Genomic DNA, 17960 nt, shown 5'->3' with positions numbered 1-17960 from the left:
TCAGGCATGGAATGCTAGGAATGAGTGAAAGTAGCTAATGCATTCACTGTTGGCGCTTGCATATGATGGCTGTGTAACAATATTTTCTGAAATTAATGAGGGTTTCTTTTCTAAATCCAGCAGTCTCTATTTTCAGACTGATTTGTGTTTGTTTTTATTTTTCAAATGAGGCAGACTGTACTTGCCTTCCATGACATGGATTTCATAGAAAATGATAAACTTTGTTTCACAGCCAGAATGAGAAGGCAGTGCTATAAGTATTACACTGGACCCTAGAGCATCAATATACCTACTAGTGGGAAACTAGAACAAGCTGAACTATTATAGATTCCTACATAAACACTACATGCTAGCTATCCTTCACCTCAGTCACACACACACTGAGCATGGACAGATCCTCAGTAAGGGACCACAAAAAACATGTATACAGAAAATAAAATGGAGACCCTTCCTTCCCTCTGCCCAAGAAAGCCAGCCTCTATAAACAGTGCAAATAGTGGTAAAAGAGAAAAAATGCATTTTCCCCTGTACCCTGCAAAATACAAAACAAGTTTAAAAAATATGCATTTCCCAACGCAGATATATCCCAATCGTTTGATGTCTGGGCATTTTATTTTTCTAATTGAGATGGTCCCAGTCTCTTTCTCACTTTCCTTGTGTTAGTCTTCTAGTATTGCCACATTGGGACAGACCAAAGGTCCATCAAACCCAGCATCCTGTTTCCAACAGAGGCCAATCCAGGTCACAAATACCTGGCAAGATCCCGAAAAAGTTCAATACATTTTATGCTGCTTATCCCAGAAATAAGCAGTGGATTTTCCCCGCCAATTTAATAATAGTCTATGGATTTTTCCTTTAGGAAGCAGTCCAGACCTTTTTTAAACCCCAGTAAGCTAACTGCCCTTACCACATTCTCTGGCAACGAATTCCAGAGTTTAATTGCACGTTGAGTGAAGAAACATTTTCTCCAATTCGTATTAAATTTACTACTTTGTAGTTTCACTGCATGCCCCTTGTCCTAGTATTTTTAGAAAGAGTAAACAAATGATTTACATGTACCCGTTCCACTCCACTCATTATTTTATACACCTCTATCATATCTCCCCTCAGCCGTCTTTTCTCCAAGCTGAAGACCCCTAGCCGCTTTAGCCTTTCCTCACCCCCTTTATCATTTTCATCACCCTTCTCTGTACCTTTTATAATTTCACTATATCTTTTTTGAGATGCGGTGACCAGAATTGAACACAATATTTGAGGTGCGGTCGCACCATGGACCGATAAAAAGGCATTATAACGTCCTCACTTTTGTTTTCCATTCCTTTCCTAATAAAACCTAACATTCTATATGCTTTCTTAACCACCACAGCACACTGAGCAGAGGGTTTCAACATGTCATCAACAACGATGCTGCGATCCCTTTCTTGGCCGGTGACTCCTAACGTGGAACCTTGCATTACGTAGCTTACTTTTTTTTCCAGGTTCACCTTTCCATTTCTTCTCTCTGTTTTCTTCTTCTACATCTGTCTGCCACTTCTTTCTTTTTATGGGTGGGGGTGGAGGTCACTTTTCTCTACATTTATATCTGCCCATTTGTATTTACCCTTTGTCATGGAACACCTGGCTACCCACCTGGGGCTATCCTGCAGCCACTTAGAAGATCTATCTCCAGCACAGCTCAAGTCCGCCTACATAGGTTTGGTTTTTGCAGCATTTTTCATTTTTAAATTTTCACAGAGTTGCTGTTCTGTTATTGTACCATAGAGCTGCCAAAGATATATAGTTAGTTCATAGTCAGGTATGACATTCTTAACACATTTTCTCTCTTTTTTTTTTGGACAATGCTATGCGTTATCCGATGTCTAGTTGTTTTCAGATGCTGGGTAGAAGGCGGAAAGAAGGAGGGCAGGCACTGGATGGAAGGAGAAATGGAGGACAAGAGAGAAGGAAGGGAGATACTGCTCCTGGGGGAGGAAAGACAAGAGGGGAGAGGGGACTGGAGGGAAGAAGGAATAAGGGGAGAAGCTGAACATGAGGAGGGATAGGGACATAGAGATGTGATGCTGGACATGGGAAGGGGGATAACAACATAGAAGGGTAATGCTGGACAGGCAAGAATAAAGATACAGAGAAGGGAGATGTTCAACATAGCAGGGAGATAGGGGCAGGGACACAGAGGGGAGCTAAATGATGGACATGGGCAGAGAAGAAATGCCAAATGGACCAGGAGACCCTGGCAAAAGAGTTAAGAGAAGACAGAGGAAAGTGGAAACCCACGACAAGATTACAAAAATTAAAAGACCAAAGAATAAAGGTAGAAAATGAATTTTATTTTCTGTTTATTGATAGTAGCCTTAAAGAACTGAATCAAATTGAAAAATCGATTGATATGAGTGAATTGGATTGAATCAAAAGCATTTTGGTCAAATCAGACAGCACTACTGGGTTCTGCAAGTGTGCCAGAGGTGAAGGACTTTGCTAGCATGTGGTATCTGTGTAGGAATCTGTTGCAGTTTGTTCCAATTTACCAATAACTAGCACCAAGATGCAGGCACCACAATGGGGCATGCTTAGCAGCAATTTTATTACAGCACTTAGGTTGACAATGCTACCAACACCTCCTACAAATCCAGATTTCGTTGACACTTTTCAAAATTGTTCCACCTTCTCATTGCAGATAGACATTAACCTCCACATTTCAGATACTACAATGAATTTTTTCTGTATACCCCCACTGGATGGGGGGGGGGGCTGGGCTCTACAGGCAATATGACAGACCCCTATTGGAAACCAGTACTTTGCATCCATATTAGGATATCTGATTCTCCAACTGGAATAACCTCACTTAACTCCAGTTGTGGTAGTCAGTTTTATAGGGTATGATTCTTCTCCTCTTTAATCATCTCCTGTTTTTCATCCACTTGCTTCTCTGCACTGTGATCTACTGTGGAAGCATCAAATCTCTTCCTCGTTGCACCTTTTTTATTTTGGATTGGCATTTTTCATGATGCTATGGTTCCAGTGCTTACTCTGCCTTCACAGACCTATTGTTGGGACTTCATTTCTGCCGCTAGGAGCTTGTCACATCTTAGACCCCCCCCCCAATGGGAAGGCAAGACATTTTTTAGATGTGTTAGTGAAAGGAGAAAGTGCAAAAGTGGCATCGTGAGACTCAAAGGTGAAGGGGAGGAATATGTAGAAGCTGATAAAGATAAGGTGGAATTGCTTAACAAATATTTATATTCTGTGTTCACAGCTGAAGGGCCGGGATCAGGACTGCAGAAGATAAGCACAAATAGGAATGGAGGGGTGGTAGAGAAACTGGCTGAATTAAAGGTGGACAAAGCGATGGGACTGAATGGCATACATCCAAGGGTACTGAAGGAACTTAGGGAAGTTCTAGTGACTCCACTGGCTGACTTTTTCAATGCTTCTCTGGAGTCAGGAATGGTCTTGGAGGACTGGAAAAGAGTAGATGTGGCCCCTTACCACAAAAATGGAAATAAGGAAGAGGTTGGGAATTACAGGCTGATAGGTTTGGCTTCTGTGGTGTGTAAATTAATGGAAATGCTTTTAAAACAGAGAATAGTAAAGTTTTTGAATCCAATGGATTACAGGACCCGAGTTAACATGGTTTCACTAGAGGCAGGTCTTGTCAGATAGATCTGATTAATTTCTTTGACAGGGTGACCAGAGAGCTAGAATTGAGGGAGAACACTAGATATGGTGTATTTAGATTTTAGCAAAGCCTTTGACACAGTTCAGCATAGACAACTAATAAGCTGAGTGCCCTTGGTATGAGCCCCAAAGTGACTGACTGGGTTAGAAACTGGTTCAGTGGAAGATGACAGATGGTAGTGGTAAAGCTCATTCTGTGGAAAAGGATGTTACCAGTGCTGTGCCACAGGGTTCGGTTCTTGGGCCAGTTCTTTTTAACATTTTTGTAAGCGATATTGCTGAAGTGCTGTCTGGTAAAGTTTGCCTCTTTGCAGGTAATACCAAAATCTGCAATAGCATAGACACACCTGATGGTGTGGTTAACATGAGGAAGGACTTAGTGATGCTAGATGAATGGTCTGGAATTTGGCAGCTAAGATTTAATGATAAAAAATGCAGGATTATGCATTTGAGCTGCAAAAACCTGAGGGAATGGTAGAGTTTAGGGGGTGCAGAAAAGAGGAGCGGGACTTGGATGTGATTGCATGTGATGATCTTAAAGGTGGCCAAGCAGGTAGAAAAGGCAATGGTGAAAGCTAGAAAGATGCTTGGGTGCATATGGAGAGGAATGGCCAGTAGGAAAAAGGAGGTGATGATGTCCATGACTCTGTTGAGACCTCATTTAGAATATTGTATACAATTCTGGAGACTGCACCTTCAAAAAGATATAAACAGGATGGAGTCGGTCCAGAGGGTGGCTGCTAAAATGGTCAGTGGTTTTCATCATTAAGCATATAGCGATAGACTTAAAGATCTCAATATGTATATTTTGGAAGGAAGACGAGAGAGGGGAGATATGATAGAGACATTTAAATACCTAAGCAGCACAAATGCACAGAAAGAAGAAAGTGAGTCTCTTTCAATTCAAAGGAAGCTCTGGAACAAGGAAGCATAAGATGAAGGTTAAAGGGGATAGACTAACCTGATGAAATACTTCTTCACAGAAAGGGTGGTAAATTTGTGGAATGGCCTCCTGGTGGAAGTGGTGAAGAAAACAGTATCTGAATTTAAGAGAATTTGGGACAAGAATATAGGATCTGTAAGAGAGTGATAGGGACAGTAGATGGCATGGATGGGCAGACTGGATAGGCCATATGATCTTTATCTGCCTAAAGTTTTCTCTGTTTCTTTCTGTTTCTGTTTTTCTATGTATCTCCTGTCTCTGCATTGGAGACAGTTTCACATCTGCTCCCTGCTGCACTTAATCAGAGCTTAAGTTGATTCCTGCTCCTCTTAATTTAGACAATGCCTAGCTCACCACGGTTCTTTAGCTAGTGTTTTGACCCTTCTCCTATCCTACTCTAACCCTATGAACCTTGAATATTTGGACACTGGCTCTCCCATTTACAATGGCACACTACCCAGGTCTTCATCATGGCTATGGCAACCCTTCCCTTCTTGAGCCACAAGGTTTGGGATCTACTCTTCACCACCACTGTTGTGGCAGGGGTACCTATGGTGATGAAGAGATGGTACAGCAATGAACATTTCAATTAATGGAGTAAAGCTGGAAAAGTTTTGATTATAGGCCATGAGTCAACCTGTATAAGAAAATTAGTGCATGAGGGATAGGGTGGGAGGGATCGCAAGTGAGTAGGCTCAGCCCACTTTTATACTACAGGATTTGGGATCCCAAAGGCACACTGCTGTTTTCTGCTGCCACATCAGAGTTCCTCTTCTTGTGTCATGGGGTTTAGGGTCCCTGAAGCAGCAAGACTCTTCAGATGGCAGAGTCTGACATCCCTGTTTGCCCTGCTTTACACATATGCTTGTTCATGCAATTTTCAATCAGGCCTGTAAATTGTGATCAGTGCATTTTCATTTGCTCAATTACTATCCATTCCAATTTTGCTTCTTATTCATATCCTATTTACATCTATTTTGATAGTTTTTGAATGATCAGATTATGTGATTCATGTTGTTTTTTTTTTAATGTTCATATTCATTTATTTGTTTTCAAGGTGATAGATGGTTCACCTATCGAAGTCATGTTAGCTAAACCAGTGGACAAGGACAATTACATTAGATACACCAGAGGTACAGGTGGACGAGGCACTGTGATGCAAGGAGAATATGCCTACACATTTGGTCAAATGTATGATCCAGTAACAACATACCTTGGTGCTCCCGTGTTCTATGCTCCTCAGGCCTATACTGCCATTCCAAGTCTCCCAATTCCAGCCACGAAGGGACCCATCAGCCATAGAGGAATAATACGACCTCCCTCTGTCAGAGGTAATCCTAAAATGCTATTGTAGCACAAACATCTATCAACATAATGCTGCTGTATGATATTTTAATGATTATTTTTGTAATAATTTTGTTGTCAGTCTGGGGAAATTTCTAAAATGAAAGAATCCATTATTTATTACTTCCCATGTATTATATTAAAACTGGTTCCTTATTACAAGACATATTAGGAAAGGATTACTACCTATAGTGAGGTACGTGGCCTCATTTGACTAAAAAGGTGCCAGAGTGTGCTATTGTCTCGTGATCCGTAACATTGTTTGTCCAAGGAATAAATCAGTGTGCCATGGTAGGTTTTTCCTTGTATCAAAGGTATCTTCAGAAACCTAAAGCAAATCTGTTCTCAATCAGTGAACCCTATCCGCCTCATAATCGAAAGTTAAAGACGCCCATATTTCAACCCAAATCGGGAGATGGGCATCCGTTTCCCGTGGGCGCCCAAATCAGTATAATCAAAACCCAATTTTTGGCGTCCTCAACTGCAGTCTGTCACGGAGACGAACAAAGATCACGGGGGCGTGCTGGAGGCGTGGCGAAGGCGGGACTGGGGTGTGCTTATCGGCCGAGGAGAGATGGGCGTCTTTAGCTGATAATCGAAACAAGAAAGGCGTTTATGATGAGAATTTGGTCCGCTTTATTTGGACCCTTTTTTCAGGTCCAAGCCCCAAAAAAGTGCCCCAACTGACCAGATGACCACCAGAGGGAATCGGGGATGACCTCCCCTGACTCCCCCAGTGGTCACTAACCCCTTCCCACAAAAACAAAAAAAGACTTTACAAACTTTTTTTTACAGCCTGTATGCCAACCTCAAATGCCGTACCCACCTCCATGACAGCAGAATGTGTTCTATCCTCTGACAGCCTTTCCCTGGTTCTGATGTGGGTCTTGGGTGAGTGTGACACCTTTTCTGTTAAGGGCACTGCAGAGTCACATCAGTAATGCATTGTGGTGGGTGTAGGGTATTGGGCTCCATGATTCCACTAGCTTGTGTTAAATGCTCACGATGTTGGTAGTTGGTAGGCTCTACTCCCATGATGCTTTTCCCTCTGCTTACTGGGTCAGAGTGTGCCCTGTTTTGTTTCCAGTAGTCCATGAGGTAGTGGCCATTTGTGTAAGACACTTTTAGATCCCTTTCATGTGTTAGCCACGTTACAGCACTTCGTTCATACCTTGAATGTTGCTGAAAGAGGGCATTGTACACCATTCTGCCAGCTCAGACCTACTGCTAATTTCAGTACCAGCGAGACTCATTGCCAGTGGGGCACAACCTCTGATCTGCAGTTAACTGTGAGTAAAGGTGCTTATTCAAATAAAGGACGTTTTCAGCGAGATTAGTCTTCAGGTGTGAACTGCTGTGCCAAGGTTATACACCAGCAACAAGTCCTGTCCCTGGAGCACTTTTAGTGGGTACTGCAGTGCTCTTCAGGCAGGCAGACCCAGGCCCATCACCCCTCCCCCCCCACCCATAACACTTGTGATGGTAAATGGGAGGTCTCTAAAACCCACTGTACCCACATGTAGTTGCCCCCTTCACCCCTAAGAGCTATGGTAGTGTTGTACATTTGTCCCTCCCACGACCAAATGGCTTGGATTGGGACGTTTCTGAGCTGGGCGATTTTAGTTTCCATTATCATTAAGAAAAAAATCTGCCCATCTCAGAAAGGACCAAATCCATGGCATTTGGTCCGTCCAAACCGTATTTTCGAAACGAAAGATGGACGCCCATTTTTTTTCGAAAATACGGTCTGTCCCGCCTCTTCACATACCCGTTTTCGGACATAGACGTCCATGGAGATGGGTGTTCGCGTTCGATTATGCCCCTCTATGGCAACTTGCAACTGACCATTATGTTCAATCAGGGCCACCGAGACGCCCAGCTGGGCCTGGGGCAGGACTGGACCATTGTATCCCTCCACTCAGGTTGCGGCCGCCACGCCGCCCCCCACACTCGGACCTCAGCCGCACCAACTTGCGCTGCCCACCCCCTTACCAACTGCTGCTGTCCTCTCCTGCAGCGTGTGCTGCCCAGGACCCAGATGATTGCATTAATGCAATATCACATTAATTCAATCATCCAGGTCCTGGGCAGCACACAGCAGGAGCAGGATAGAGACCAAGAGAAGACAGACCCATCCTAGAAGCAGGAAGGAAGAAGCTTGCCCTTTGGAGGCTGGGCCCGGGGAATTTTGCCCCCCCCCCCCCTCTCGGCAGCTCTGTGTTCAATTATAATGAACAAACACTTCTGTGATCATAGATACCAACATTTCCAAATAATTAGGGGTGCCAGACCCAGTAAAGAAACTTGCTCAATATTAGGGAGAGTGTCAGCATCCACTGGCACCCACACAACTGGCTCCTATATCTGTGAGGTGTATCACATGGGACTTCCTGCATGACAGTAGCACATCTGAGAATTAATCATATGTTCTCTTAGACAAGCCTATATTCTCTTCCTGCTGACAGTACCATTTGCCATGTGTTTATACAGAAGAGCTTGCATTAAAAAGGGCTAGCGCTACAGAATGTAATTGATTACCCAAACAGTAAGGAGTTGCACAAACTATTTTAAAAAATACAAAATTATCAAAATGACCACTGTGAGTTCACAATTATTTTAGTAAATTCCTTTCAGAAGAGAATTGCTTTTCTCTAGCTACTGTATGATTTAATCCCAAGAGAAATTTAAGACATAGTAACATAGTAAATGACGGCAGATAAAGCCCTGTATGGGCCATCCAGTCTGCCCAACAAGATAAACTCATTTACATGGTATGTGACACTTTATATGTATACCCAAATTTGATTTGTCCTTCAAATTTGGGTATACATATAAAGTCCTTGCCTTTCTCAGGGCACAGACCGTAGAAGTCTACCCAGCACTGTTCTTGTACTAAGTTCTGGAGCTAACGTCGAAGCCCCTTAAAATAAGACATCCTGGAGATTTATAATAGGAAAAGATAGGCATAGAACCATATCCACTGGTATCATTCCTTTCTGAGTTTGTGCTGCTCTGGATCATATTTAGAAGTAGAGGCCTGCATTTTCCAAAGAACTTATCTGTATAGAGCAGGGGCGTAGCCAGACTTTGGCGGGAGGGGGATCCAGAGCCCGAGCTGAGGGGGCACATTTTAGCCCCCCCCCTGGTGCCACCGCCCCCCCCCCCCCCCCCCCCCCCGCCGCCGACCTGCCCGACCCCCCTCCCGCCGCCAACCCACCGTTGCTTGCCTTTGCTGGCAGGGGACCCCAACCCCCGCCAGCCGAGGTCCTCTTCTTCTTGCAAAAGGCTTCCTTCAGAAACAGAAGGAAGCCTTTTGCGAGAAGAAGAGGACCTCAGCTGGCGGGGGTTGGGGTCCCCCACCAGCAAAGGCAGGCGACAGGAGGGGGTGTCGGGCGGGTCATCAGCAGGGGGGGTCCAGGGCCAAATCTACGGGGGCCCAGACCCCCCAGGTGCCACATAGCTACGTCACTGGTATAGAGGCAGCCATTATGCAGATAAGTACTCTGCCAATACTCAGAGGCACTGTTCAGATAAAAGGTAATTCTATGAGGAGCTTTAGGTGGCACTATGTGCATAAGTATAGAAACAGAAAAAAATGAAGACAGATAAAGACCATTTGGCCTATCCAGTCTGCCCATCCATGCCATCTCCTTTCTATGTACTTGTCCCAAGCTTTCTTGAATTTAGATACTATTTTCATCTCCATCACTTCCACCAGAAAGCCATTCCATGGATTCACCACCCTTTCCATGAAGAAGTATTTCCTCAAGTTACTTCTGAGACTATCCCTTTTCACTTTCATTCCATGTCTCCTTGTTCCAGAACTTCCATTCAATTGAAAGAGACTCGTCTCTTGTATATTTATGCCACAGAGGTATTTAAACGTCTTTATCATATCTCTCTTTTACTGCCTTTCTTCCAAAATATACATAGTGAGATCTTTAAGTCCACCCCATATACTTTATGATGTAGACCACTGACCATTTTAGCATGCATGTAAATTGTTTCTTGTAGAATAATGACTAGCAGAAAAGTGTGTGCCATAAAGAATGAGATTACCAAAATGGTGTCTGAGGCCTCTGCACTGGCACCAGTCTTTACGCTCCAAGAGGAAGAGGTGAGGGAGCTAACTCAAAATTTGTATGCTATCCTGGATGACAAACTGGCAAAGTTGCAGGCCACCTTGGATGAGATTAAAGAAGGCCTGGAAAGTCATGTGGCCAGGCTTACACAAGTTGAACATTGTGTGTCGCAACAGGAAGACTGCACCATGGGTTTGTAGGTGAAGGTGCAAGGCCTGGAGGATCATTGTAAAACTTTGCTTGACTGCTTGGAAGACCAGGACAACAGAGGAAGGTGGAATAATTTATGAATTGTCGGACTGCCTGAGACTGTGTCGTCCAAAGTTCTATGGACATTGTTGGGACTTGGCTCCCACAATCTCTGGGCATGAAAGTTCCAGCTGGAGGCCTAAAAATCGAGCAAGTCCACTGTGTTGGGCCTCAGCACACTGAAAATCAGCACCCCAGATGGCAATGCTTGATGGTTCTCTGTCGTAAAGCCCACTCTCTGGAATATGAAGGTTGTAAGTTACTTCTATTAAAGACTATTCAAGCCAGGTGGCAACCAGCAGATGTCCTCTGGCTCCTTATTGTATGGACCTTTGGAATCAGGGAATAAAATTTGTAGGTCAGTATCCTGCAAAGGTGTGGATTACACAAGGCATGACCACAACACTATGTAGCAGTTTGGAGGAGCTAAAGACTTTTCTTCATGCTCTACATTGAATTTATCACTAGTCTCCTTTGGATTTGCACTTGCTGCCATCATGCTATGATTATTTTAGTGGCCATCTTTTGGGGCTCCCAGACAGAGATCATACCTATAGTAGAGAGCCTGGGTCATATGGGTGCCATAGTTGGTCCTTATTTGTGGTTGCTTTTGGGCCCTGTCTTTCTGATTTCTCCTGGTACATCACACATTCCCCATTTGTTTCCCATTTCTATCCTTCTTGTTTCCAGTGTCTTGGTTATGTATAATTAGCTGTGTGGAATAGGGGGCAGGGGAGGATGATTTTTATGGGGGGTCTGGCTTTTTGCCTGGTGGGGATATGGGGACTGAGTTTGGGAGGTTCAGGTTAGGAGTTCAATAGAGTGGGGTTGGAGGGGGGATTATGCCTGGTGGTTGTGAGCATTAAAGCTTAAGATGTTCTTCCAAGAGAAGAATGACATGGAGGGGCATAATCGAACGGAGCCGGCCATCTATATGGGCGGCCATCTCTAAGGCCGGCCCCGGAAAGCGGCATACCTGACCGTATAATCGAAACAAGATGGCCTGCCATCTTTTGTTTCGATAATACGGTCAGGGCTGGCCAAATCTCAACATTTGGGCCGGCGTTAGAGATGGCCGGCTTTAGAGATCGCCGCCATTGGTTTTTGCCGATAAGGGAAACTAATGGTGGCCATCTCAAACCCGGCCAAATCCAAGGCATTTGGTCATGGGAGGAGCCAGCATTTGTATTGCACTGGTCCCCCTCACATGCCAGGACACCAACCGGGCACCCAAGGGGGCACTGCAGTGGACTTCATAAATTGCTCCCAGGAACATAGCTCCCTTACCTTGTGTGCTGAGCTCCCCAAAACCCACTCCCCACCACTGTACACCACTACCATAGCCCTTATGGGTGAAGGGGGTACAGTGGGTTTGTTGTGGGTTTTGGAGGGCTCACATTTGCCACCACAAGTGTAATAGGTAGGGGGTGGATGGGCCTGGGTCCACCTGCTTGAAGTGCACTGCAGTACCCACTAAAACTGCTCCAGGGACCTGCAAAGTGCTGTGATGGACCTGCGTATGACATTTGAGGCTGGCACAAAATATTTTTAAAGATTGTTTTTGAGGGTGGGAGGGAGCTAGTGACCACTGGAGGAATAAGGGGAGGTCATCTCTGATTCTCTCCGGTGGTCATCTGGTCAGTTCGGGCACCTTTTTGTGCCTTGGTCTTAAGAAAAAGAGGACCAGGTAAAGTCATCCAAGTGCTCGTCAGGGACATCCTTTTTTTCCATTATGGGTCGAGGACGTCCATGTGTTAGGCACGCCCAAGTCCCGCCTTCGCTATGCCTCCGCCATTCCCCCTTGAACTTTGGCCATCCCTGCGATGAAAAGCAGTTGGGGATGTCCAAAATCAGCTTTTGATTATACTGATTTGGACGACCCTGTGAGAAAGACGCCCATCATCCGATTTGTGTCGAAAAATGGGCGTCCTTCTCTTTCGAAAATAAGCCTGCTAGTGGCCTTAGCAGAAAACACCACAGTAGGCAGAAGAGGCTCTCATTATCCATAGCACCCAACAGCAAAGCAGATACAAAAAAAGTCCAGTATACTTTAAGATGAGTCCAGAAAACTTTATTGCACAAGTACCGACGTGGCCATGTTTCACCAAATTGGCTACATCAGGAGTAAATTTAATCAACTAACAACAATAAAAATCAAAATAGATAAAAATATAAAAGCATATCAAAAGTAAAAATAAGATCATTCCAAAAGTCAGAACAACCATATATTAAAAAAATGATTACAAACAATATACATATAAAATATTTGCCTTTATGTGTAACAGAACATATATAAAAATTAAAATAGTTTATCAATCATTAATAACATAAATATATATATAGAAACCACTAATAAAAATATAGATATAGTATATGTAATCGTCATACTGGTTCTATCCACAAACTTAAAAGTATGACTTCACTCAATGTAAAACAACATGTGCACTAATATAAATAGTACCCCTACCCAAGCCAGGAAAGGACCCAGATTTAGTAGGATCATATTGCCCAAACCTGTTTTGTTCCAGGGCGCTATGCATCAACTAATATTACCAGGGCATTGCTAGTGCTCAAGGTAAGAGAGAGTATTGGGAAGAAGGTGGCGTTGGTCAGCCTGGATGCCAAAAAAGCTTTTGACAGGGTAAATTGGAGCTATATGCGTTGGGTGCTAGAACAGTTTGGGATGGGAGGGGGTTTTTTTTATAAATGACTTTGGGTTCTCTATGCAGCCCCTGAAACACAACCTTTTCTAAATGGGACACGTGGAGGGGCATAATCGAACGCGAATGCCCATCTCCATGGGCGTCTATGTCCGAAAACGGGTATGTGAAGAGGCGGGACAGACCGTATTATCGAAAAAGATGGGCGTCCATCTTTTGTTTCGAAAATACAGTTTGGACGGACCAAATGCCATGGATTTGGTCCCTTCTGAGATGGGCATTTTTTTTTTTTTTGCGATAATGGAAACTAAAAACGCCCAGCTCAGAAACATCCCAATCCAAGCCATTTGGTCGTGGGAGGGACAAATGTACAACACTACCATAGCTCTTAGGGGTGAAGGGGGCAACTACATGTGGGTACAGTGGGTTTTAGAGGCCTCCCATTTACCACCACAAGTGTTATGGGTGGGGGGGGATGGGCCTGGGTCTGCCTGCCTGAAGTGCACTGCAGTACCCACTAAAAGTGCTCCAGGGACAGGACTTGTTGCTGGTGTATAACCTTGGCACAGCAGTTCACACCTGAGGACTAATCTCGCTGAAAACATCCTATATTTGAATAAGCACCTTTACTCACAGTTAACTGCAGATCAGAGGTTGTGCCCCACTGGCAACGAGTCTCGCTGGTACTGAGATTAGCAGTAGGTCCGAGCTGGCAGAATGGTGTACAATGCCCTCTTTCAGCCACATTCAAGGTGAGAACTAAGTGCTGTAACGTGGCTAACACATGAAAGGGATCTAAAAGTGTCTTACACAAATGGCCTCTACCTCATGGACTACTGGAAACAAAACAGGGCACACTCTGACCCAGTAAGCAGAGGGAAAAGCACCATGGGAGTAGAGCCTACCAATTACCAACATCGTGAGCATTTAACACAAGCTAGTGAAATCATGGAGCCCTTTTCTAAATGGGACATGTGGAGGGGCATAATCGAACATGAACGCCCATTTCCATGGGCATCTATGTCCAAAAACAGGTATGTGAAGAGGCGGGACAGACCGTATTATCGAAAAAGATGGGCGTCTATCTTTTGTTTCGAAAATACGGTTTGGACGGACCAAATGCCATGGATTTGGTCCCTTCTGAGATGGGCAGATTTTTTTCTTAGTGATAATGGAAACTAAAATCGCCCAGCTCAGAAACGTCCCAATCCAAGCCATTTGGTCGTGGGAGGGACAAATGTACAACACTACCATAGCTCTTAGGGGTGAAGGGGGCAACTACATGTGGGTACAGTGGGTTTTAGAGGCCTCCCATTTACCACCACAAGTGTTATGGGTGGGGGGGGGGGGATGGGCCTGGGTCTGCCTGCCTGAAGTGCACTGCAGTACCCACTAAAAGTGCTCCAGGGACAGGACTTGTTGCTGGTGTATAACCTTGGCACAGCAGTTCACACCTGAAGACTAATCTCGCTGAAAACGTCCTTTATTTGAATAAGCACCTTTACTCACAGTTAACTGCAGATCAGAGGTTGTGCCCCACTGGCAATGAGTCTCACTGGTACTGAGATTAGCAGTAGGTCCGAGCTGGCAGAATGGTATACAATGCCCTCTTTCAGCCACATTCAAGGTGAGAACTAAGTGCTGTAACATGGCTAACACATGAAAGGGATCTAAAAGTGTCTTACACAAATGGCCTCTACCTCATGGACTACTGGAAACAAAACAGAGCACACTCTGACCCAGTAAGCAGAGGGGAAAGCACCATAGGAGTAGAGCCTACCAACTACCAACATCGTGAGCATTTAACACAAGCTAGTGGAATCATGGAGCCCAATACCCTACACCCACCACAATGCATTGCTAATGTGACTCTGCAGTGCCCTTAACAGAAAAGGTGTCACACTCACCCAATACCCACATCATAACCAGGAAAAGGCTGTCAGAGGATAGAACACATTCTGCTGTCATGGAGGTGGGTACGGCATTTGAGGCTGGCATGCAGGTTGGCAAAAAAAGTTTGTAAAGTGGGTTTTTTTGGTGGGAGGGGGTTAGTGACCACTGGGGGAGTTAGGGGAGGTCACCCCTGATTCCCTCCAGTGGTCATCTGGTCAGTTGGGGCACTTTTTCGGGACTGTACCTGAGAAAAAGGGTCCAAATAAAGCGGACCAAATTCTCGTCAAAAACGCCATTCTTGTTTCGATTATCAGCTAAAGACGCCCACCTCTCCTTGGCCGATAACCACGCCCCAGTCCCGCCTTCACCATGCCTCCGACATGCCCCCGTGATCTTTGTTCGTCTCTGTGACGGACTGCAGTTGAGGACGCCCAAAATCGGGTTTCGATTATACCGATTTGGGCGCCCACGGGAAACGGACGCCCATCTCACGATTTGGGTCGAAATATGGGCGTCTTTCTCTTTCAAAAATAAGCTGGATATTGATTCATTCCCATTGTACTGAGGCACACTACAGGGTTGCCCTTTGTCCCCACTCCTTTTTGTTCTTACTCTGAAACCATTAGTTATTAAACTGTGTGATGCTATAACTATTTCGGGTATTCATTTGGGGAATATGGAGCAAAAAAATACATCTTTTTGCATAGTAATAAGATGCAAAATATGTAACCCATAGCAACTTAAATATTGCAGCGGGAAACTAAGTCGGGCTGCATTAGGTCCCTTTAAGTCACATTAAGGGGCTTATAACCTAACTTAAAGCCCTATCATAGCTTGATAAGGCTCCCACATAGGGAGTAACATTTTTTTTGTTACATTTGTACCCCGCGCTTTCCCACTCATGGCAGGCTCAATGTGGCTTACATGGGGCAATGGAGAGTTAAGTGACTTGCCCAGAGTCACAAGGAGCTGCCTGTGCCTGAAGTGGGAATTGAACTCAGTTCCTCAGTTCCCCAGGACCAAAGTCCACCACCCTAACCACTAGGCCACTAAAGAAATGGTACTACCATTCGCAAAACAAAGCAATCATTCCATGGCAACACCAATGGCCCTGGCCAGTAAACTTCACATGTAGTTTGCATATTTCTGCAGAAGAACAAGGTAAATGATGATTATGAAAGAGAGACTTGGATTGTCCATACACTTGGCAGGGTAACACAAGGAGCACATTGTTGCTACAGCAAGGAAATGCAATGAATATTCTTTCTTTTCCATGTCTGCCTTTCTACATTTGCAATATTTTATTTTCTTTCAATCCACTAATGATTAGCTGTATGAATCAAAATGATAGTATAATCAATGCACAGAAATAAAGATGAATACAAACACAAAATAAATAAAAATATACGGTGATACTTTGTCCAAGTGTTTTCCAAGTCACTGACTTCTAATATCCATCACAGGATCTTGGTCCGTGTATTATTATGCAGTAGGTAAGGATTCATAAGCTAATACACATGCTCATCAGGATGACTACAGTTTTCCAAGAAAACATTTGTAAAGGGAACCAGTTGTAATATAAAAGTTAAAAAAAACATTTGGGAATATACCTGGGATAAAATGTAATCACTGCAATTTAAAGATACCCAAGTTTGGTTTCATGAAATACAAATCAGGCTTGGGGAACAAAGCAAAAAAATCAAAGGTAATCTATGCATGAATGTAATGGAAAGGTGAGTCTCACGCTGACTGGAGTTAGCAAAGGAGATGGGATAACTTTGGTGGTTTCACAGAATCAGTTTCTAGGAAGACAGCAGAATGAAATTTTTGAAAGCACTTATTTTCAAACTTAATAATCTAGAGGAATTCCTCCTACATTTTGTCCATTTAGATTTTCTCATATATACCATTCTGGGTCCATGGAGGAAAAGCTCCAAAGAAACAGCCCTGTGTGTCTTTCTCTAAAATATAGAGTTTGTCTCTGTAGTCATAATGGATTTATGCTTTTAGGGATGTCTTTTAGTCCTGCGTGAAATAAAGCTTCCTAGAAGACTAAAAGATGAGCAGATACCAGAAATGTCTTGCTAAGGCGTACAAAAATACATCTTTATGCCATTACTTTCCTTCACTTAAAGAAGCAGTTTTACTGCTGCTCATAACAAAATTCAAATTCCAAACAAGGGAATATTTATGATAGAACTGATTCCATTTTAGTAAAAGAAAGAAAGAAAGAACGAAAGAAAGAAAGAAAGACTACAGAATCCATGTCAACTGAGAAACAAAAATATGGCCAATAAGTTTGTGGCCTCCCTCCTTTTCCCATCATACCTTGCATCACCAATTAGGAGGTCTTCAAAGCACACAAAAGGTAATCTAGGTCAGGAAGCCATGCCAACAGGTTCTTCGCTAATTCAATAGGAGCCATGACTTCTAATCAGATTAGAACATTTTAAGAAACCTGCCTCGGTGGTTCTTTGCATTGAGTTCTAGGTATTAGTAACTCATTGTTACCGCCATTGTTCATTCCCATCCTCCTTAAACAGTGCAGTGTAAGTGGGGCTAACTTTTTCATTACAAGAAGAATCAGGGTGATTTTCCTGTGATTTGATTCAGTGTAATGCCTTCTTACATTCCTAGAAATTTACATGAGTGTACCTGTAGGGGCTGCAGGAGTTAGAGGACTAGGAGGACGTGGATACCTGGCTTTCACTGGCCTGGGGCGAGGCTATCCAGGATTCCAGATCAAAGGAGACAAGAGAGGAGAGGACAAATTCTATGACATTTTGCCTGGGATGGAGCTCACTCCAATGAATACTGTCACATTGAAACCTCAAGGGATAAAACTTGCACATCAGGTATGTTTGACTTGAGAAAGCCTTGTTCATGTGATGTGGTCAGAAGGCAATGAGATGGAGTAGGATGTAATTTAGATGTTTGAATTAGGACGGTTATTCTCAAAAGTATTTCCATAGATAAATCTATCCTTTACCAATAAAAACAGGCTTTTACATAATTGCCCAGTTGATATGCTATGTTGTGCCCTCTCACTGACTGTGACTGGCATGCAGCTTAAACCAGAGTATACAACATCATTATGATAAGACTCAGAACTTT

At 43.8% G+C, this 17960-nt stretch overlaps 1 protein-coding gene across 3 annotated transcripts in view; it reads left to right on the top strand.

The window, feature by feature from the left end:
* A1CF (APOBEC1 complementation factor) overlaps positions 1 to 17960 on the top strand; it is a 136275-nt gene that overhangs the window by 83084 nt on the left and 35231 nt on the right. For 2 of the 3 annotated variants that reach the window (XM_030203093.1, XM_030203094.1), the window contains 2 exons: positions 5676 to 5949; positions 17484 to 17701. In XM_030203093.1, the coding sequence (XP_030058953.1) occupies positions 5676 to 5949; positions 17484 to 17701 (492 nt within the window). The remainder of the gene's footprint in view (positions 1 to 5675; positions 5950 to 17483; positions 17702 to 17960) is intronic. The other variant, XM_030203095.1, reaches the window with a different exon arrangement.

The sequence above is a fragment of the Microcaecilia unicolor genome, chromosome 5, assembly GCF_901765095.1.
Source record: "Microcaecilia unicolor chromosome 5, aMicUni1.1, whole genome shotgun sequence".
In the NCBI taxonomy this organism is placed as follows: domain Eukaryota; kingdom Metazoa; phylum Chordata; class Amphibia; order Gymnophiona; family Siphonopidae; genus Microcaecilia; species Microcaecilia unicolor.
Note: the sequence above shows the minus strand (reverse complement) of the source record. Positions and strands in the feature narration are given on the sequence as shown.